This window comes from Coregonus clupeaformis, chromosome 18, assembly GCF_020615455.1.
Source record: "Coregonus clupeaformis isolate EN_2021a chromosome 18, ASM2061545v1, whole genome shotgun sequence".
NCBI classification, from domain to species: domain Eukaryota; kingdom Metazoa; phylum Chordata; class Actinopteri; order Salmoniformes; family Salmonidae; genus Coregonus; species Coregonus clupeaformis.
The window spans coordinates 26030687-26054279 of NC_059209.1; the positions used below are offsets into that span (position 1 = coordinate 26030687).

Sequence of the window (23593 nt, forward strand, 5' to 3'; positions counted from 1 at the left end):
TCCAATCAGGGGAGGGCTGGTAGGGTAAAAATAAATGCAAGTAATGCACAACCTGCATTTACATGTAAAACGTTCAAGACTCATCAACTATCAGTCAATCTCCTCAGACTGACATAATGGTCTCTCTCTGTGAGGAGGAGAGGTGGTGTCATGACGGACCACCTAATCCTTTATTGATGGCTCTGGTTGCTGGCAGCACAGACCATCTGCCCGCTCTCTGTCTCTCTGGATGCGTTCCATATAGCACCCTTTTCCCTATATAGTGCACTTCTTTTGACCAGGGCCCATAGGGATGTGATCAAAAGTAGTGCACTGTAAAGGGAATAGGGTGCCATTTGGAACGAACCCTGTCAGTGTAGAGGGACAGAGGGAGGGATGGAGGGGATAGGAGTGGTGGCCAGATGTTCCAGGGGGACAGAGCGGGTCAGATGTGAAGTGTGTCAGAGACAGGACAGCTGTGGAGCGACCCCAGGGGTCACAGAGGTCACCCACGTCCCCGATGGACACATCAGTCACAGAGGGGGTGTCCTGAAGCCTGTCATTCTGGTGTCCCCTCCTCCCTCCCTCCTTTCCTCCATCTATCCCTCTTTCCCTCTCTCCATCCATCCATTTGTCTCTCCATCCATTCATCCACCCCCCTCCCCCATCCCTCATTCCATTCCTCCCTCCATCCCCTCCTCCCTTCTCTCAGTGCCACACCAGGCACGTGTACATAAGGGCTAAATCCCCAGAGTACGCAGGCCACAGGAACAACTATAGAAAGATCAATAGTGGCCTGAAATGTCATCTGGTGAACAGTGATGCCAACACTCCCCAAGGGAGTGTCACTGTCAAATCGTGCACTAACCGATGAATTGTCCCTGACCTCTTGTGCACTGAATACAGGAGTATCACTATCTCCACGAGCCCTAACCAGGCCTAGGAGGTACACAGTGGGGCTGTCCTCAAGCCCGGCTTTCTCTCCATCTGTTCCATATGTTTTCATGGCATGTTTTTGTACCCATGTTATGGCTTAATTTGAATTACTATCTTAGATGTCTATTAGTGCAGTTTGGCTTGCCTGCTGAATGAAGGTGTGGGATTTTTCAGGAAGAAAACATTTTGTCCTGAGAGATGAAGGAGAAGTGTAAACCTGACGGTTGTGATTGACTGTGGAACTACAGTTGACAGTCATCAGATTCAGTTGCGAGGAGAGCTCTTAATTTTTTTTGGCGGTGACAGTATTAACAGTCAAATGTTGCTTTGGGCGGTAGGTAAGTATTATCAGTTGAAATGTTCTTGTAACGGCATTAAGCCCTGTGATGAAACATGTCAGAGAAGAATTCCTGTCACTTGGATACCACCAGGTCCTCGCTTTACCATCAGACAAGAATACAATCTAAAGTTGTTATGGAATTGGTACATTCTCAACAATAACGAACATGTTGTTCCCTTGATGGTTCACTTCTCATGTCTCTCTGTGTGTTTGCTGTAGGCATATGCCCAACACGGTATGAACCAGATAGTAGCTGAGAGCCATAGATGATAGCATACCGTGTTACCATCAGCCCCTAGGCATACCAGACAGTAATAGGGATTGTTATGTGACCATAACACATTCACAATCAGATCCTGCCCTTCATTAGAATGAGAAGGCAGACGGCAAAACCTGGCTGCGCGTATGTGTTTGTGTGTGCGTGCTTGTGTGCCTGCGTGCATTGTTGTGTGTGCGCGTCTGTGTGTGTGTGCGTGTGTGAAGTGGACGGCCCCTCCCTCGGCCTGGTCTAGTCTGGCAAACTGTTTTAATGAGGAGATAGAGAGTGTCAGGCTGACACATCAGGTCCCCCCTGCCTCCATTACACCCCATTATAATCATCATTAAGATAACCCACCACCGCTCATTGTGTCCTCAGTATTACAGCCTCAGCCGTCCTATTGGTTTCCTTCCTCCACAATGTGTCTAGGAAAGAGAGGGGTTTCCACGGCAACGTCAGCGAAGGGCGACATTTCGACAGAGAATTATTTGCCTTTCTCTCTCTCTCTCTCTCTCTCTCTCTCTCTCTCTCTCTCTCTCTCTCTCTCTCTCTCTCTCTCTCTCTCTCTCTCTCTCTCTCTTGGCCCACCCAGACAAGGAGTCCTTATTTAAAAAATTATAAAAAAGCCATATTATTATACCCAGACCTGAATTCATTTGGAAAGTCGTGACACCTTTGCCTCCCTCGCTGCTCCTGTAAAGGCAAAGGGGGAACTTGTTTAAAATCTCCATAATGCGTTTTATTACCCTTTTATGGGTGTTAGAATCCTTGGAAGATTAAGTGGGTTGTATTAAGCCCTGGATATTCCATTAGGAGTCTGCCTGCTCTGAGGCGCTGAGCTGAGAGGAGCTGAGAAGGTGAGCTCTCACTGGCTGCTAAAGGCTGGAGGCTAGCTCTCATTTGTCACTGGCTGTTCTCTGCGGCGCTCTGCTGCTCCCATGGAGCTGTTTAATTGAGGCTCTAGTAAGCCTTCTTGAATCTCTGCTGCATTAGAGGCAGAAGTTAGAGATGCTTAAAGGGCCATTCAGTCCTAGTCTGTGTTTCTTTCTCTCCCTCTATCTCGATCTGTCTCCATTTTCTCCTTCCTTTTAAATATTTGTTATTTTCACTTGCAAGTGATATTTCTGTATTCAGAGGGATTCCACTTCCGTGCTGCTTTGCTAATTTGAAACCTATATTTTAGGTTTAATGCGGCTACCACTGTCTTGGTTAGTAATATTGTATTCACCCTGAATTTTTTTATGTAGCTGACTGTGGTCAGGAAAACATGGTGAAATATGCCGTTATCACTACTAGCACTTCTTCTGTCATCCACCATTTTGTCGAGCAGGGCTTTTTGTCAATAGATTCCAATTAAAGCCTCCTTGAGATTTATGTTTACTGTGGCTTTAATTATTTAGTAGAAACATTGTAGCCCATTAAAATGTTATGCTCTTGGTACTGAATATGGCAATTCCCTAGAATGATCCTTGTTATAAAAGCTCCTTGTCTTCCCAGGGACCCAGATGAATTGGCTGAGAAGAAGTAGCTGGCTGGGTTCAAAGTGTTTGGCTGTAGCCTCCAGCTTTAGAAATCCCTTGAAAGATCTGGGGGATGGAGACGCAAGGCCATGATAAGGGGCTGTGATCTCTTTTCACAGAACAATTGAAACATAATTATTTAATGCCAGATTGTGTGCTCAGCAAAGCCCTGAATAGTAGTGGCATTTAACTTTAATTAGGTGTGATTTATTCATACTGACTGGTTCGCTCGCAGAAATTGGATCATCTGATTATAGTCAAGCATGAAAATGACCTGATTAAACACTTGATAAAACCTAGGGAGGGAAAGAAAAGGGGAACCTTGGGTAGAAGACATGTAGAGGCAGTACGGTGAGGGACGGTGGGAGGCAGGCATATACACTATATATACAAAAGTATGTGGACACCCCTTCAAATTAGTGGATTCAGCTATTTCAGCCACACCCGTTGCTGACAGGTGTATAAAATCGAGCACACAGCCATGCAATCTCCATAGACAAACATTGGCAGTAGAATGGCCTTACTGAAGAGCTCAGTGACTTTCAACATGGCACGGTCATAGGATGCCACTTTTCCAACAAGTCAGTTAGTCAGATTTCTGCCCTGCTAGAGCTGCCCCAGTCAACTGTAAGTGTTGTTATGGTGAAGTGGAAACGTCTAGGAGCAACAACGGCTCAGCCGCAAAGAGGTAGGCCACACAAACTCACAGAACGGGACCGCTGAAGGCTGAAGCGTGTAGCGTGTAAAAATAATCTGTCCTCGGTCATCTGTTCTCACTACCGAGTTCCAAACTGCCTCTGGAAGCAACGTCGGCACAAAAACTGTTTGTTGGGAGCTTCATGAAATGGGTTTCCATGGCCAAGCAGCCGTACACAAGCCTAAGATCACCATGCCACGCGTCGGCTGGAGTGGTGTAAAGCTCGCCGTCATGGGAATCTGGAGCAGTGGAAACGCGTTCTCTGGAGTGCTGAATCATGCTTCCCCATCTGGCAGTACGACGGATGAATCTGGGTTTGGCGGATACCAGGAGAACACTACCTGCCCCAATTTATAGTGCCAACTGTAAAGTTAGGTGGAGGAGGAATAATGGTCTGGGGCTGTTTTTCATGGTTCTGGCTAGGCCCCTTAGTTCCAGTGAAGGGAAATCTTAACGCTACAGCATACAATGACATTCTAGACGATTCTGTGCTTCTAACTTCGTGGCAGCAGTTTGGAGAAGGTATTTTCCTGTTTCACCATGACAATGCCCCATGCACAAAGCGAGGTCCATACAGAAATGGTTTGTCGAGATCGGTGTGGAAGAACTTGACTGGCCTGCACAAAGGCCTGACCTCAACCCCATCGAACACCTTTGGGATGAATTGGAACGCCGACTGCGAGCCAGGCCTAATCGCCCAATATCAGTGCCTGACCTCTATAATGCTCTTGTGGCTGAATGGAAGCAAGTCCCCGCAGCAATGTTCCAACATCTAGTGGAAAGCCTTCCCAGAAGAGTGGAGGCTGTTATAGCAACAAAGGGGGGACTAACTCCATATTAATGCCCATTATTTTGGCATGAGATGCTTGACGAGCAGGTGTCCACATACTTTTGTAGTGTATTAGCTTTGCTTTTTCTTCTGGACCAACATACCACACATGATTCTCAATAACAGTTAGACAGACACTTCTCCCAGCTTTTTCATTACACCAGGAAATGGTATATCTACCTCCTCCCTTAACGTTCATTGTCTCTTTGTCTCTGCAGTTGTGTCGACGAATGAGAATCCAGAGTCCAAGACTGTCAGCTCGGCCAAAGTATCTGGGCTCCAGCGAAGCCAGGAGCAGAGTAACGAGGTGTCCTTCACCCCGCGTGTGTCCAGCCCCACCCCGGCCTCCCCGCCGACGGGCTCCCCTGCCCCCTCTGCCACCGCGGCAGCCCCCCCTCAGCCCCTCCCCAGGGCGCGGCTTGCCTCCCCGCCCCCCCTCCTCATCAAGAGAGAGTCAAACCGGGCACCGCCCATCCCCACCCCTCCCCTGCTGAGGGCACAGCCCCATCCTCTCCAGGAGCACCGGATCCCTGTCTCGCTCCCTCTCCCCCAGCACCAACACCACGCCAGGCCTCTCATCAGCCACCAACATCTCCAGCATCACCCACTGCAGTACAACAGCCTGCACGACATCAGGTACAGTAGGACCACATCTTATACGTATGCTCTGGTTCTGTTTAGTTATGCCTAGCTCTCTTACATGCTCTGGTTCTGTTTAGTTATGCCTAGCAGTCTTCTTATACTTTATACCTTGCTGATATGACATGAAATGATAAGACATGATACAATACCTCATTGTCTTACGTCAGATAGCGGGTCGATTCCATCTGCACTGATCTGTCGTGTATCTAGCAAAGGGTAATGGGATAGCTCGAAGTAGTTTGGATACAATGTGCTATCTAACGTTAAAAAATATTACCTAGGTGACATTGTCTAATGACCCAATTTCATCCTCAAAACAGACTGAATTAATCAAAGCTAAAACAATAATCATTATCTTGTATACACAAGTGGAATTTCAGGTCAGCACATCACATATACACACACATTCTCAGAATTCATAGACACAGCTTCAAGTCATGTAATAAACCCACTCAAATCCACTGAATCCACAATCTATATAACTCATTGGTCTTTCTTTCTTTCTTTCTTTCTTTCTTTCTTTCTTTCTTTCTTTCTTTCTTTCTTTCTTTCTTTCTTTCTTTCTTTCTTTCTTTCTTTCTTTCTTTCTTTCTTTCTTTCTTTCTTTCTTTCTTTCTTTCTTTCTTTCTTTCTGTCTTCTCTACAGTCACAGCAGCAGCAGCGCAGGCCTCCCCAAACACCACCACCTGCCTCCCTCTCCCCACCACCTGAGCGGCCTCCCCTCCTCCACCCCAGCCCTGCCCCTGTCCATAGCCAACCTTTCTACCTCGCACTATTCCTCCCTGCGAAGCCCGGCCCATCGCCATCCGGCCATGTTCGCAACCCCCGCCACACTGCCGCCACCTCCGACCTTACCCACTAACAGCCTTGTGGTCCCTGGGCACCCTGCTGGCACCCCCTACCCAGGTAAGACTGCCCTCCTGACTTCTCTGGCAGCAAGCCTAGTCTGTCTGCCTGCCTTGTGTAGAAACTGGACACGTTCTGTAAAAGCCAGTTAGTGAAAACATTCAGCTATGTGTGTATTCTCCTTGTAGTACTGATATGTTTTCTTAGACTTTGCTCCATAGTTATTTGTGGCCTGTTCTCTTGATAAATTAATAATAAATCAAATCCCATTTTATTTGTCACATACACAGTTTACAGCAGGTATAAAAGGGGAAGCAAAATGCTTGCTCTTTCAACAAAGCAGAACATTAATCAATAATAACAAGTAGTAGAAGTAATAAGAGGTAATAATAATGATCTAATGAGAAATTTGAGAACAAAGGGCTATTCTGTAACATTAAGTAGAAATTCAGCCAATCTACTGTGATTTTCAAGTCAATTGTTGCAGAAATAAATGTAAACCCAACTGTACAGTAAAAGCATCCAAGTACAGAGGCAATAAAAGTGAATTATGTGATATTAAGTAGACATTAGCATGCCAGGTTACATTGTCCTGTAACCAGTGTTGGGGAAGCTACTCTGAAAATATATTTTACCAAGCTACCAATTACTTCTCACTGGAAGATGTTGAGCTACACTAAAGCTACCTGTAAGAAAAATATAGTTTACTTAACTAAAGTTATGTTGAAAAGTACTTAGTAAAAAATTATCATATCTAAATCTGAAATGTCATAGACTACAAATTGCAAGAACAGATCACTCTGGAGTCAGATGTTAACAGAATGTGTAATTTAGCCTATTAAACACAAAAACGATGTTTCAAGTGAGAAATTGTAAGAAATTCTTGCCTACTTCACCCACCCATATTTTATTTTTGCAAAAAAAGTAGTGTGTAGTTCCAGTAGTTAGCTACACCACTACATGGCAACAAGTAATTAACTAGTGAAAACACTACCAAGATTTGAATTTAGTTCAACTACCACCAAGCTACTGAAAAATGTAGTTAAATTACTAGTTGAACTACATGTAGTTCATTACTCCCCAACACTGCCTGTAACAAGCGCTGTAACCATTAAATTATGATGTGGTAAGTGAACAAATGTATTACAATTGCACATGCAGTAAAAGAGGGAATAATGGATCTATGTAGGACTATATGATAAAATAATATATATATTATCCCATTACAAATGATGAAGGCATTTTAAAAATCTTGATGCCCCTCCATGTTACTCCAATTACTACTTTTTATCAATGGTAGAGATTTCTCATTTGTATGCTGGTTTTATTTGGCTCAAAACTTTGTTAGTTCTATTTGAGTAATCTGGGCTGAAGAACAGCTTTAAGTGAAATGCCAGAGGATCTTTTCTCCTCCGTGATACTGCATGCTGTCAGCTATCTGTTCTTTTATGGCAAGTCAGGGGAATGTCATGTTAGATACAGTGGGGGAAAAAAGTATTTAGTCAGCCACCAATTGTGCAAGTTCTCCCACTTAAAAAGATGAGAGAGGCCTGTAATTTTCATCATAGGTACACGTCAACTATGACAGACAAATTGAGATTTTTTTTCTCCAGAAAATCACATTGTAGGATTTTTAATGAATTTATTTGCAAATTATGGTGGAAAATAAGTATTTGGTCACCTACAAACAAGCAAGATTTCTGGCTCTCACAGACCCGTAACTTCTTTTTTAAGAGGCTCCTCTGTCCTCCACTCGTTACCTGTATTAATGGTACCTGTTTGAACTTGTTATCAGTATAAAAGACACCTGTCCACAACCTCAAACGGTCACACTCCAAACTCCACTATGGCCAAGACCAAAGAGCTGTCAAAGGACACCAGAAACAAAATTGTAGACCTGCACCAGGCTGGGAAGACTGAATCTGCAATAGGTAAGCAGCTTGGTTTGAAGAAATCAACTGTGGGAGCAATTATTAGGAAATGGAAGACATACAAGACCACTGATAATCTCCCTCGATCTGGGGCTCCACGCAAGATCTCACCCCGTGAAGTCAAAATGATCACAAGAACGGTGAGCAAAAATCCCAGAACCACACGGGGGACCTAGTGAATGACCTGCAGAGAGCTGGGACCAAAGTAACAAAGCCTACCATCAGTAACACACTACGCCGCCAGAGACTCAAATCCTGCAGTGCCAGACGTGTCCCCCTGCTTAAGCCAGTACATGTCCAGGCCCGTCTGAAGTTTGCTAGAGTGCATTTGGATGATCCAGAAGAGGATTGGGAGAATGTCATATGGTCAGATGAAACCAAATTATAACTTTTTGGTAAAAACTCAACTCGTCGTGTTTGGAGGACAAAGAATGCTGAGTTGCATCCAAAGAACACCATACCTACTGTGAAGCATGGGGGTGGTAACATCATGCTTTGGGGCTGTTTTTCTGCAAAGGGACCAGGACGACTGATCCGTGTAAAGGAAAGAATGAATGGGGCCATGTATCGTGAGATTTTGAGTGAAAACCTCCTTCCATCAGCAAGGGCATTGAAGATGAAACGTGGCTGGGTCTTTCAGCATGACAATGATCCCAAACACACCGCCCGGGCAACGAAGGAGTGGCTTCGTAAGAAGCATTTCAAGGTCCTGGAGTGGCCTAGCCAGTCTCCAGATCTCAACCCCATAGAAAATCTTTGGAGGGAGTTGAAAGTCCGTGTTGCCCAGCGACAGCCCCAAAACATCACTGCTCTAGAGGAGATCTGCATGGAGGAATGGGCCAAAATACCAGCAACAGTGTGTGAAAACCTTGTAAAGACTTACAGAAAACGTTTGACCTGTCTGTGTCATTGCCAACAAAGGGTATAGAAGTATTGAGAAACTTTTGTTATTGACCAAATACTTATTTTCCACCATAATTTGCAAATAAATTCATTAAAAATCCTACAATGTGATTTTCTGGATTTTTTTTTCTCATTTTGTCTGTCATAGTTGACGTGTACCTATGATGAAAATTACAGGCTTCTCTCATCTTTTTAAGTGGGAGAACTTGCACAATTGGTGGCTGACTAAATACTTTTTTTCCCCACTGTAAGACTTGAGCAAAAGGACGTAAGATGTTCATATTGAAGCTGACTTTTAGTTCTACTATTATGTTAATCTTGTAATATTTACATATTATTGTAATATATCAAATTTAGCAGAATTGTGTCTTTATGTGATTTTGTCTCTGTATAAGATACATTATTGTGGTCAATTATTCTTTATTGATACTATTTTCATGTTTATTGTACTATAATACAGAGTGCTTGACTTGGACTGAAATAAAAATGCCGGTACTCAATTTGGGTGCGAGTACTATTTATATTTAGGTGCAGGAGCTCCATAATACTTTTGAGCTAATATTCTATAAGAGGAACAGGAGCTCAAGCAGTAGAACATTTGAGGTGCCGATACTCAGCTCCGGTGAGCTCCTGCCCAAGTCAAGCACTGGTAATAGTAATAGTAGTAGCTATGATATGTAGCATTAGTGGAGGGAGAGTCTGCTGTGTTTTCTGCTGAGGTGACTCTTGGTTCTCTCTTGTCTTTAGATACCAGCCTGTTGATATCATTCAACCAACCAATCATGTATTGCCAGCCTCATTCGGGGATTCTGATTGGCACATTGTCACAGGCAACTCTCTTACCACCCCCAATGAGTCCTCACGTAGAAAACCCTCACAGCATGAGCTGGAGAAACAGAGAATGCCAGGTGACTATTCTTTCTTCTCTTCTACCCCGTTGTTAAGACTGACTGGCGCTGTGCCTTTCTTGTGTCTCCCTTTTTCCCCCTTTTCTCGCTCTCCTTTCTTGCAGAGCATGACCTCCTGCGGCAGGAGCTGAACAACCGCTTCCTGGTTCAGAGTTCAGAGGGGCGGAGCCGGGGGCCGTCCTCTGCGGGGTCCCCGCTGGCCCCTGTGTCACTCCTGAGGGGAGAGTTTCACCAACACCAGCACATGCATCAGCACCAACACACCCACCAGCACACCTTCACACCCTTCCCGCCCAGTCTGCCCCCGGCCACCATCATTCCTCCGCCCACCGCACCCCCCATGGTGCGTACCCCAGCCAGAAATGTGAGGATAAGTAAATCTCCAATATAGTACCTCGACCGCCCCTCCTCTTCCTCGTCCTAGTCACCCCAACCGCCAAACGTTCATCCCCCTCCAACCGATATGGCTTAGAGCCTGCCCTCCTTCCCTCCCAAACATATGCTATCCAATCTCCCCTCTGCTGGTTGGGTCTCTTGGTCCTCTGCATACTGTCACAGGGACACTGTAACAGTGTGTTTTTACTGAGAATTGAGGAACAGGAGGCAGGGGCACATCTAGTCATCACTACAGCCCCATAATAAGGACACGATCTAACCTGTCATCTCCCCGCCACAGTACACATGATTGTAGTGGTTCATCCTCAATGCTGAAACCAGACATAATACTACAGTATGTAATAATAGAGATTATGCTTTGGGACCAGGGTTTTACATGCGGGTTAGCCTTTATAGAGGGCTGAGCTTCAAACACATTACAATGCACAAAGGCTCACTATATGCCCCTTTCCTTTACAGCACAAGGGAAGCTTGCCAAGCCAATGTATGTCAGTACAGTTGATTCAATGTATTCATCATTCTCTCTCATGACATACATTTTGCTGTTTCAATTTTTTGTCCTGGAACAAAGGAGACTGATTGAAGGGAGTGTTTTTATTGTTTTCATATGGATGTGTTTTAAATGTTTTTGAATGTTCTGATTTCCCTGCACCGCAACAGAAACAAAAGGGCCTGCCAACAGATGTGTGGCGTGACTGCGGTGCACTGGGGGCTAATGTTCTGCAATGACAAATTCAAAGCCTGTGGTTCATTGCAGATGAAAGGGTGTGACGTCATTCGGACTGTTTTGATCATGTATAATTGCTTCAGTGCCTTTTCAACTGCTATCAGACAAGGCATCAGACAGCATCGAGTCAGCCATCGAGTCAGCCTTTGAGTCAGCCTTTGTGTCAGCCTTTGCGTAAGCCATCGAGTCAGCCAGGGGCAAAACATTGACAGCTCTAGATGGGAAAAATGTTCACCGGAAAAGTTATGAGTATTCATCCATCATTTGGAATTCAATAGCAATCTGAGAAATCCATTCAGACAGGACTCCCATTTGTGCCCTTTCAGCATTAGTGTAATAGACATAATCTATCATGTCATGACCCCTAATTAAGAGGCTAGGGCCCGTTTAGCGCATGGGGCTTTGCTGCTTTGCTTTGTGGAATCTAACATGATCCCTGTATGTTAGAAACGCCAGGAAAAGGGCTTAGCTTATTTACATACAGTATACAGCTATCTGATAAGCAGTCAGGGAGACTGTTTAGATTGTGAATCGCTCCGTCAAAAAGCATGTGTGCTGCTGTTGTTATCTTCTTCTGTCTGCAGCTGATCCCTTCATTCCTCTATATGTCAGCCAGGCATTCTGTTTGAAGATGAAGAGAGAGTTATTTCCTCATCTTGCTAATGCTGTATGGCTTTGTGCGCTCACATCTCTATGTTGTGGCTGATGCATTGTTGTTAGAATGGGATTTAAGACTGTTAATGTATTCTGTTTTATTGAGACTGTGTTTTTACTTAACCCATGTTGTTTTTCTCTCCTCTCCTCCCTCCAGCAACATTGTTGTTTCACTTTCATTTTACTGCTTGTTTAGAGAGGCAGGAGTAATGTTGATGTTGTGGGTGTTTTTTAGTGTTTGTCATGAAGTGTGCAGTTGGATCGGTCCAGCTGTGCTCACTTTGAGCGCTACATGTCATTTCAACTATGTAACGGCCCTTTGCTAATAGCTGTACTGAATGCAATTATGAATCCTCTGTATTGGTTTATTGTTCTACGCCATCAAGCAGCGGGCCTGCCAAATGGCAACACTCACTGTCTATTTTCCCCTCTGTCTTCTTAGGGAAAAGGAATATCATCAATTGTTTAAAGATGAAATACTGAGCTTTAATTATCCAAAGCTGTTTACAATAAACCTCTGACAGGCCCTGTAAATTACAAAGCATGAGTTTTATAGACAGCCATAAAGCCACCAGTGAGTATTACTCCCCCAGTGTAAAACATAAAACAGGCCTGTGCTTCAGAAGGAAACGAGAGAGTAGAGGGGGAAAAGGAGAGCGGACCGGTTTAATGAGCTTGGAAGCTGCCTCAGCGTTTCCACTCAATAGGGTGTCTGTGTTTGATTTGGGCCAATTATCGCCAGCAAACACAAACACAAACCCGCCGCTGTGACCGTTCTCTGTGGCGGATGTTGAATGGCCCCGCTTCGCTGGCAGGCCCAGGCCCAGTCAGAGGAGCTATGCCTAGTGTGTTGAGCGAGAGAACCGCCTCCTTTCCCGCCCATGTCGAAGGAGGGAGACACACAAACACACTCACACACAGAATGAACTGATTCGTGTGTGTCTCGTTTTTCCTTTTTTATGTAAACCCAAACCAGCGGCGGTTTGTAAAAACACTCACAAAAGTACCTGCAAATGGGTTGTCTATTTATGGAATAGGAAGAAGCAGGTTTCAAAATAGAGGAGCAGTCTTGGTTTACATGCAGTCACACAAAGTCCCCATTCATACATGGGAATACGCTCTCTCTCTCTCTCGCTCTCTTCTTGTCTGTAGGCCCTCACTAACTGACAAATATGTAAACTAGAGTCCCGTGGCTTGGCCTCATGACCAGATACTGTATATGAGGCTATAGTCTTTCTGTTGAAATCCATTATTCTATTAGTATGCTTCGGAAAATGTTTAACTATATTAAGTTGAGTCTTTGAAAATTGAAAATGTAGTCTACCCAATTCAATTTCTCCTATAAAAGACTGACTGCTCGTATACCCACAGTTATATGATGTTACGCATAGAAAATTGGCATGTCTCTGAGATTTCTCTCTCTGAATCGTCACACACACTAAAATGGCAACCCCCCTATAGTATGTATGTGTCTCTGTGTGCTCCATTTCCATAACAGAGATCATTGTAAAACCCTACATCTGTCACAGCCAATTAGTTTCACGTCTCCAAATGTTCCACCTAATAAGAAACATAACTCAATCTTCTCGTTTTACACTGGGGCCTTTTTGTAAGGTAGGGAGATCTCCCCCCGCCCAAGTATTGTACTGTATCTAGGCCTAACTCAATGGCTGTTTTTCTGTGCTGCAGACAAATTGGAAAATCATGTCTCTCTTATCTTGGCAGTCCATTTGATTAGTCATATCGCTGATGATTTAACTTCTTCTCAATCTGCAGTCTGGCCGGCCAGCCGCACGCTAAAGGGAAAAAAAACATGACCCCAGAAGGCTGAGTGTTTCCTTTGAGCCAGCTGCTGTCAGACTTCCTGGGCTTTTGATCTAACTGATGTTGTACTGAACTTCCTCTCTCCTGTGTTGTTCTATCACTGAATAGGTGTAATGGGGTTTTCTTGTATTCCTTTGATGGTCTTTAGTTCATAGATGCAGAGTTCCTGTTATTGTTATTGGTCAGTTTGGCAGAACTGACGTTTTACTATTTTCTTCCCCATTCTTTTTTCCAGTTCGACAAATACGCTCCAAAACTGGACAACCCATTCATTAGACATTCAAATGTAAGTAAACTATTTATTTCCTTTCAACTTCTATCACCATGCTTTTAGCATGTTTTCTATCAAATATTTACTGTGGTTAGATATTTGAAATTATGAGAAAATATCCATTTATTCTTCTACACATGTTTAAGTATGTCTGAATGTTGTCTCTATGCGTCTTGTTGTAATCTGTTTTAAGAAGTGGTTGTGTGTCTCCTCTCCTCCATGCAGTTCTTTCCCTCCTACGCCCCCACAATGCCAGGCATGCCCCCGCTGCTCCCACACTCAGGACCCTTCAGCTCACTGCAAGGAGCCTTCCAGCCCAAGGTTAGCCCCACAGACCTGCACACACACGTATGCATTGCGCACACGTACACAAACACACATACACACAGTACACATGCGCGCATGCACACACCCACACTCACACATACACACACACACTCATCCACTCACATAAAGACAAATATATTGTACTACGCACACAAACACACACACAAACTCATTCACTCACACAAGACAAAAACACCACATACACATACACACACACATAAACAAACACACATGCATTTCTTTCACAAACACACCCGCACTGGCAACTTAGCATTCTGCTCATCATCACACCCAAGAATGAGAATAGAATTAGGGGGCCTGGATAGCACCAACTACTTCCTTTACAGTCTGTGTACAGGGCAGCAGGCAGCTGCGTTTCAAGTGAACCAGCCTGACAAATCTGCTCCTGCTGATTTTTTCCCAATAATGGACTATGCAAACAAGGCCTGTCTTTAAGCTGGCGGGCCTGAACCACCAGCCACCATGCCGCGCTGCACAGTGCAGGGGGAGATAAGCAGCCGTGTGTGTATATGTGTGTGTGTATATGTGTGTGTGTGTGCGTGCGTGTGTGACAATCGGGGCCTGGCAGGCGCCCAATAGGCTCTGACCCTGTTGTAAGCCACCAATCAAAGCTGGCCTAAATCCCCTGGTCTTATTCCCTACAGGCTCTATAATGGAGGTATTTTGTTTCCTGCCTCCAGATGGTTAGAGTACAGTACAGTTAGCCCCCTCCATCTCTCCATTCACCACCTACAGCCCCCCGCTGGGCACCACTGAGCATCAGGAGAGGGGTTGGAGGATGGAGCGTGAAGGGTGTAGGGTGGAGGGTGTGGTGCTAGGGATCACCTGGGATCACCTAGTACTCTGGGATGGATTAAGATGGCTGATCTAGGCATTCTGGTTATTCTAGACCTCAAAGACAGAGATCTATAATTTGCTGTCTTGTTGATTATGTACTGGAGACAGCATAGGAGTGATAGTCATTGACGTCACATACAGTTGCTTGCTGTGCAGGGTCTCTTGGTGTGAATCAATGCAGAAGAGGCAATGTCTATTGTTGGTGTTGTGATTCTGTGCAAAGTTAATTTTTCCACCATCTTCATTTTGTATCACTCTGTCTTTCTCTCCTCCATTGCTCTCTCTTCTTTATCTATCCTCTCTTTTAGTCGTCTAACCCCATAGACGTAGCATCCCGTCCGGGGGCAGTACCTCACACACTCCTACAGAAGGACCCACGGGTACGTAGCCTACTGCCACTGTGTTGTCCCTCGAAAACACTAAGCACATGCTTTATGCTGTACAATAGAGATGAATGAAATATAGATGATTGTGGCTGTGGGTTGATTATGGTTCATATTTTCTTCTTTCAACAACACAGGTATCAGATCCTTTCAGGACATCAGTCAGAGTAAGAGATGGTTTCATTTGTCTTCCATGCACTGTCAAATCTACTGCAGTACCAAGTACCAACATGTCATAACATTGAGTAAATTCTACAGTATCATCGTGTCATAGCGTTAAGGTTTTGGGTTTAACCTACAGTAATTTGCTCACTTCCAGAAACCTGGCAAGTGGTGTGCGGTGCACGTCCAGATCGCCTGGCAGATTTACCACCATCAGCAGAAGATGAAGGTGAGCTAGCTGAGTGTGTGTGTGTGTGTGTGTGTGTGTGTGTGTGTGTGTGTGTGTGTGTGTGTGTGTGTGTGTGTGTGTGTGGGGCTGTGTGTGTGGGGGTGTGTGTGTGTCTGCGTCTTAGGAGGAAGGAGGCCAAGGGAAGGGAGGGGAAGGAGGGATGTGCCTGATCCTCTGCCAAATGTTTTATTTTCCCAAGGATTCCTCTCTTTCTATGCCTACTTAGGCAGCGGCCATTCTGGTTGTGGTTTGGAAGACACCTCTTGTCTCTGTCATAGGCACCCTGTCCTCATGGGGTTTAGTGGGCCTAATCAGCTTACACTGATTTTGTTATGACACAGTGGGTATGTGTTGGGGATCTAGAGGCATTATTTATGTTGTCGCCCCACTCTGATCTCACATAGTGATTATATCACTGATTATAGCAGATTAGAAGTCCCTCCTTGACTATGAAATTACTGGCGTCAATTATTGTTAATTACTACATTTGCAAACACTGACAGTGCCACTTTGTTTATTTTCTTTCTCATCTGTCTGTCTCTGTCTGTCTGTCTGTCTGTCTGTCTGTCTGTCTGTCTGTCTGTCTCTCTCTCTCTCTCTCTCTCTCTCTCTCTCTCTCTCTCTCTCTCTCTCTCTCTCTCACCCCTTCCCTCTAACAGCAGATGCAGGTGGACCCTCACAAACTGGACATGAATGGAAAGCTGGACCTGTTCAGTCGTCCCCCCGCCCCAGGGGTGTTTCCAGGGTTTCCCTACACCCACGACCTGGCACGACCCATGTTCTCCTCCACAGGTCAGTACAGGGCTCATCGTCCTCTACCCAGCACAGGGCACAGAGGGACAGGTCACAGGGCCTTTAGGGATATTCTAGTTTCAGATCTGAACTTTTCATTTTTGTCTCCCATTGACATCTATAAGTGAGACACAAAAGTCCGGCTCTCAAGTCAGAATACCGCCCCTACTGCCCATAACCACACAATTCTGGTGATGTGGGTGCCATGCCCAATCTACCGAAGCCCATAGTACCTTTCAGGGCTTCAGGCTGAATTCTGAGTAGGCCTACTGTTGTCCAATAAGAGTGTAACTCTATGCATATAGACAGTTGTTTATTTCCTCGTTACCTGTCACATTGCTCCACACCGGTAATGACACACAGTACGTTAGTGTTCAGCTGTGTTCTATTCTTCTTTACCCTAGTTGAAGTGCTGTTTTTGTAAATGTTGTCCTAGACATGTGATGAGGCCATGAATATGGATGCTTCCCTATGGATGCTTCTCTATGTGTGCGTCCTAAATGGCACCCTATTCCCTACATAGTGCACTACTTTTTGTCAAAAGTAGTGCACCATGTAGGGAATAGGGTGCCATTTGGAACACACTTATTTGTGATAATTGACTGGTAGAACCTGCCTGAAGGGCAACATGGAGGCGGGTGCCCTTTAGCTTGTAATTATGCAGTATTGTGTCATGAATTGGCTTGTAATTGGCTCGTTCATTAAATATGGGTGAAGAACATTTTGTAAAAGAGGTCAACGTCTGTTCATAAAAAAGCGCCCCCTATCCTAAATGCATATACACGTACGTGCGCACACACATCCACACATCCACTCACGTGAGACTATTGAATATTATGCTAATTGCTGTCAATCCTTTCTCAGCCAACCACTGTTAACCCTATGAAACATCAAATGTCCTTCACTGTATTTTTGGTGGTTTGTCCTCTTTCTAGATGCCTAGTTAGAGGTTATGACAGATGACTACTGATGCCACTATCTGAGTGGACACACTGAGATGACATGGTCTGTCCTCTCTCTCTCTCTCTCTCTCTCTCTCTCTCTCTCTCTCTCTCTCTCTCTCTCTCTCTCTCTCTCTCTCTCTCTCTCTCTCTCTCTCTCTCTCACTCTCTCTCTCTCTCACTCTCACTCTCTCTCTCTCTCTCTCTCTCTCTCTCTCTCTCTCTCTCTCTCTCTCTCTCTCTCTCTCTCTCTCTCGCTCTCTCTCTCTCTCTCTCTCTCTCTCTCTCTCTCTCTCTCTCTCTCTCTCTCTCTCTCTCTCTCTCTCTCTCTCTCTCTCTCTCTCTCTCTCTCTCTCTCTCTCTCTCTCTCTCTCTCTCTCTCTCTCTCTCTCTCTCTCTCTCTCTCTCTCTCTCTCTCTCTCTCTCTCTCTCTCTCTCTCTCTCTCTCTCTCTCTCTCTCTCTCTCTCTCTCCTCCCGTAGGTTCTGGCCATCCGGCCGCCTCCCCGTACGGCCACTCCCCCCACCACAGCGGCTTCCTGCCTCCCAGCCACTTGGCAGGTAAGTGGAAGTAGCACCACATTTTACATCTAACTTTTTCTCTTTCTCTCTCTTTGTTGCACTCATATAGAGAAGACAACTACAGTCACATTTGTTGTTTGGAAAATAAGTTAAGTTGAAGGTTATAATAGGGATATAGAGGTTCTTAGTTGGCTAGTGAAGCCATCCTGTTGTTTCTCGTACTGAGTTTAAGTTTAGGGCTGTGTAGAGAGACCTCATGAAATCTATCCCTGTGATTAATAAAAGATACCCTTGAATTACCCTCCTGCCTGTACTGTAATGGAAGGAAGGCCACTCTGGGCTTGTTAAGGTCGTTTTTCTAATTCCCTGACTTTATTTTCCAGCCCCTTTGTTCAAGGGAAGGTTTTTTACTGCACGACATTTCATATTGCCTTGGACAGAGGCAGATGGCCTCAGCAAATATGCCATTTTACCTTGAGGCTTCTTTCTATGGCCTCTTCCAGTTCTGCTCATCTCTTTCACAGACAGAGTAATGAAGGTTTTGTTTTATTCTGTAGTTCCCATCAAATATGTTGTTAGGCTTCAGTGCAGCAAGGTCATTTCACGGGATAAGCTCTTGAGTCAATCCAATTTTAGTTTATAAACACCTGGTGCACAGGGGAGAAACGTTGAGGAATTATGATACCCCTCAAAGATTTTGGGTGAAATTCCTGCCCAAAGAACTAATTGAAGTGTGTCTTGGCAGGAAAAAATATGTTCTAGCTGTTGTTTGCTGATAGATTGACAAACTGTTGTATTGCATTCACCACAGAGTGGAAGTCTTTCAAAACTAGATTAAAGGATCATTCATCATTGATATAACATTTTCCAATATTTCTTCTTACTCAGTCTTGAAATCTTTGATAAGGTTGTCTCCTGGTTCCTCAGGTAGGTATGCATACCTTTCCATTTTGAATTCCATGTAAACTGTGACCAGGTTTAACTAAGGCACTCATAATAGAAAAGGTGCTACGTAGAATGATAAAGGCTTCTTTGGCTGGAACCATTTTTGGATCCAGGTAGAATCTTTTCACCCAACGAAGAACCCTCAAAGAACCCTTTAACCTGGAAACATACAGCCGAAGATCCCTATGGTTCTAGGTAGCACATCTTTTCTCAGAGTGTGCAGGTTAAAATGGAAGTATGAAACACTGAAGCATCTCTAAGGCCTACTCAACAAACATTCTCCATTAAAGCAGCAGTGTGCCTGACTGTTGGAGACCTCCAAATCCCCTGTCCGATTGTAGTCCAGCTCCAACCTAGACCCCATCATACTCAGTCTCCCATCAGGCAGTGCTTCCCTAGCATCAGGGTTAGAGATTAAAGGCTCCGCTCCATTATGGACAGTGTGGGAGTAAATCCAGTGTCCAAGAGGTCTGAGAGGCCAGAGCAGGCAGCAAGCCTTGCTAGCTAACTACATACAGTAGGATTAGAGGAAGGAGGATAGCAGCGCTAGAAAACCCACAGCTCCGCTTGTAAGAGAAAAGCTGAGTGGAACGAGTGGTCGGGCTCCTCCAGCCAGCTCAGCTAATCCCTGTTTGGCATTTTGCAGATCCTTTCAGTCGCTCCAGTACCTTTGGCGGCCTCGGCAACCTTTCAACCAGTGCCTTCGGAGGATTAGGCAACCCCTCGCTTGGTAAGCGTCAGCCCCCCGCCCCCCCCATGGGCCAGGGAGGAACGAAATCAAGGCACTTAGTTCTGCATCAAATGCCAAAATAAAACTAACGCAGGGAGCAACAAAAAGGCAGGCAGCACAGCTACAGCACAGCTGCAACACAGCTACAGCACAGCTCCAACACAGCTCTCTCTCTGTCTCTCCATCCACCCCCCTCCCCAGTAGCTTGGCTTTAATCTGACAGCAACACTGCCAAGCACACAGCACTCATAGGCTTTCTGTTTGGTTGCTATTCATGTATTAATTATTCTACAAGCCCCCTCATCGCCACTGTGGAGGGCTATCTCTCTCTCTCTCTCTCTCCCTCTCACTCTCTTATTCTCCTCTGCCAAATAATTTGCCCTGTAGCGAAATGGATTTCAGTGAAATAGACACCCTGTGGAATGCTAAGGTCTCCCCGGCTTTTCACAACCCTCACCCCCAGAGGGTAATTGAGTCCCCCCCCATCCGCCCCCTTTCCAGGGAAAAGGCCCTGAGAATGAGGAGTGAATGGGGGGAGCAGAGCAGAGTAGGGTCCGTGGTTCAAGCAGCTAGAAGTGCAGATGGAGAAGCCATTAACCTGGCCAGTCTTTGTAAAGCAGAGCTGCTTGCAGCAAAAGACCGCTCAGAACTCTCAGGACAAAGACAAAGCTGCTTTTGTGTTGATTTTCTTTTTCTTTCATTCTTTCCTCTTGTCTCTCCAGCTTATGTTGTGTGTCCAGGAGGGAGTTTAGTTTGGTTCGCTTACACTCTTTTCTCCCTGTCGCCTCTCCTTAAGGCTCCAACAGTGTCTTTGGCCATAAAGAGGGCCCAGGGGGCCTGCCAGGCTTCGGCAGCCCCCACCATGACACCTGGAACAGGCTCCACCGGACCCCACCCTCCTTCCCCACCCCTCCACAGTGGCCCAAGTCTGCAGACACGGAGCGCAGCAACTCAGTCAACAGCCACGAGCGTGAGAGAGAACGAGAGCGGGAACGGGAGAGGGAGCGAGAACGGGAGAAAAGAGATTCATCCATCAGCAAAGAGGAAAAGGATAAAGATAGGTATGTAGTTTATATGAATACAATTCAGAATTATTTCTATTAGTTGTAAGTAACACAAGTGTTTGTGTTAATTGAATGCACATTTTCATGCACACATATTTCCAACTAAAGGAAAAAAAACTCCCTTCTAACCTTCTGATAAATACATATTTTTATTTTGTTTGTGTCCCTCACAGAGATTCGATTGACCGTAACCGCCACTCCAACCGTTCATCCCCTGCGTCGGCCCCAACCAGCTACCAGATCAGCAGCCTGATCCGCTCTAACAGCCAGAACTCCAGCGACTCGGGTCGCCACCACAGCGGCAGCGTGGACCGGGTCCGGGAGGCAGAGAAGGAACTCCCGGAGCGCCACCGAGAGGTGGCCATGTTGGGGGAGGTCAAGGTGAAGGAGAGCCGCTCCCCTGGAGGAGGGAAGGAGGTGACAGACAGAGACAGACGCTCCTCAGAAGACTCCATCAAACCAGCCCACCGCACGCCCTCCCCCTACTCCAAGGCTGTCCTATCTGAAACAGGCATGAAGATGGCTGGTGGCCCCCCACCCACGCTACTCAAGGACGGGGACAGGGACAGGAAGGAGGCTCGTCCATCCTCCGGGGGGGACCTGCTGCTGCACAAGGTGAAGAACGACATGAAGATCAAGGAGGAGCGCAAGGAGGACCAGGATGTGGTGGTGGTGAGCTCCGAGCCTGCCCCTCAGCCTGCTCCTCCTCCTCAGCCTCTACCTCCTCCACCGCCCCAGCCCGGTCACCACCACCACCACCACCCTCCTCTGTCCCAGCAGCCCCCGCCCCCCTCCCCACGCTGCAGTGAAATGCCCACCCACGGCTCCCTGCACGGGGTACACATGGCCCACTCCTTGCCCCTCTCCATGAGCGCCATGCACCAGATGGGAAGTCTCAACGTGCTAGACCGGGCTCGCATGGCTCCCTTTATGGGGGTGAGCCCCCTGGCTGCTGCTGCAGGGAGGGACCGGATGCCCCACCAAGCCTTCCCCTGGGACCCACTGAGGGAGGCCTACCGCAACATGGACCTGCAGCGCAGGATGGACTTCCATCTGAGGGCGGAGCAGGCCCAGCGCTTCCCCAGCATGTACGAGCAGGAGCGGGCCTACCGGGAGAGAGAGGCCCACGACTACTCCCACCACGAGCACCTGCTGGAGGTACGGCGGGAGCATGAGAGAATGAGGCAACAGGCAGAGGAGAGGGAGCGCCAGCACCTGAGGGAGGAGCTGGACCGGGCACGGCTCCACCAGCTGCACCAGTCCCCCATGGAGGGACACCTGCCACATATGCCCCCTTTCATGCCCCACCTGGGCGGCATGCCCTATCCCAGACTCAGCCCCTCCACCGGACACAATGGCCTGCTGAACCGGACGCCCCCCACTGCTGCACTTAGCGCCCCCCCTCCACTAGTGGCAGCGGGGAGCGCCAGACCAGCCTCCCCCAGAAGGACTACCCCCCTCACCACCCAGGACCCCCGAGATTACTCCCCCTCCCGCAACCCCAAAGAAGTGGAGGCACGGTAGCTTTACATACAGACAAAGGACATGGATGCTTAAAAAGACTCACTCCCCAATTTGGAACCTTCTAGAGAGAACAAAATGCACTGCTTTACGATGGAGAAAGGCATTAGTAAACGAGGAAACAGTATGATTGTACAAAGGAAAGATTTGTAAGGTTGAAGAAGCACATGCCATGATTTTATTTTACATGGACAGGCTGATGAGGATGTTGGTTAGAAGAACTTGAATCAAAAAGTATGTGTACGCTCGTTTCCGACTTAAAATTTGATAGTAATATATTCATCTAATACCTTTTTCGATTTTGAGCGAAAAGTGAGATTCTGATTAAAATGAGTTTGTACATTTTCTATCCTCGTTCCATGTATAGACATCATTTTTATGGATTTGTATTTTGTGCATTAGTCTCTTATTTTCAAAATCCCAGTCCATTGTGAGCTCCACAGTACAGACTGGACTTTTTACCCTTACAACAGTAATGTAACCTCATGGTACCTGGAAATACTCATTAGTGATAATGTACGAAGTTACATTAAAGATTTGTTGCGTTTTATTTGCTTTGCCTTTGAGATATGCAGACAAATATATATTACGAGGTCTTTGTTCGGTCTCTGTAAAGAAAATTCATGTAAATATCTTGTTGATATTCCTTGCAGCAAAATGTAAATTTATTAGGCTTTTTAAATGTTTCTAGAAAAACAAATGAAATCAAAACTGAACCACTTGCCAGTTGGAAACCATGGTAATAGACTAGCCTGTCCAATGGGAGGGAAGGAGGGTGGGCATCAGAAGGGGGCTGGAATGATCATCTGCAATCTATGCAAAGAGGCGCTGAGCACCCCGATGGAGAGCCACCTGGAATGGAATGGACACTGTTGGATATTGTTGATTCAGTGAGAGGAACTTGGAATAACTCAACATGTTTTTCTTTCCAATGATGGTCAATGGAATTATAAACCTACAGACTTCCCCATTACAGAGAAACTGTACCAGAAGCTTACATACAGACAGCAAAAGAAGACACTTCTGATTGGGCGGCAATAGGACTTTCTCTGTCGACCGTTGTGGTGTTGTGCAGTTGTTGTTTTTTAGACTTGTATACAAAACAATTAGAGTTTTAGGCGTGCAAAAAAAATGAAAACGAACATTCGTGATTTAAAATTGTACGGAATAAAGTTTGGACCTAATATCAGCAGTATGTTGCTTTTTATTCACCTGAATGATCATTCTCTGAGACCAGGGTTACTGGATATAACCCCTCCTAATTGTAGAATGGTGATATAACAATAATACACAAATCACTAAAGGAAACAGTTTTTCATAGATTTGCCAATACTGCCAGTGTCTTAGCTGGCTCATTTACATTTACATTTACATTTTAGTCATTTAGCAGACGCTCTTATCCAGAGCGACTTACAGTTAGCACATACATTATTTTTATCGAACCCACAACCCTGTTTGC

The 23593-nt window shown here is 45.8% G+C and overlaps 1 protein-coding gene across 6 annotated transcripts in view; it reads left to right on the forward strand.

Moving 5' to 3' along the window:
- The window catches only part of LOC121530631 (autism susceptibility gene 2 protein-like), a 375807-nt gene extending 352489 nt beyond the window's left edge, over positions 1-23318 (forward strand). For 3 of the 6 annotated variants that reach the window (XM_045226824.1, XM_045226826.1, XM_045226827.1), the window contains 13 exons: positions 4779-5196; positions 5849-6108; positions 9895-10154; positions 13627-13677; positions 13888-13983; positions 15156-15227; positions 15368-15397; positions 15550-15621; positions 16281-16413; positions 17836-17913; positions 19466-19549; positions 20346-20610; positions 20787-23318. In XM_045226824.1, coding sequence (XP_045082759.1) covers positions 4779-5196; positions 5849-6108; positions 9895-10154; positions 13627-13677; positions 13888-13983; positions 15156-15227; positions 15368-15397; positions 15550-15621; positions 16281-16413; positions 17836-17913; positions 19466-19549; positions 20346-20610; positions 20787-22137 — 3170 coding nt within the window. In that variant the 3' untranslated portion in view covers positions 22138-23318. Of the gene's footprint in view, positions 1-4778; positions 5197-5848; positions 6109-9629; positions 9791-9894; positions 10155-13626; positions 13678-13887; positions 13984-15155; positions 15228-15367; positions 15398-15549; positions 15622-16280; positions 16414-17835; positions 17914-19465; positions 19550-20345; positions 20611-20786 lie in introns of all 6 variants that reach the window. The other 3 variants (XM_045226825.1, XM_045226829.1, XM_045226828.1) reach the window with 3 other exon arrangements.
- The last annotated feature ends 275 nt before the right edge of the window (positions 23319-23593 follow it).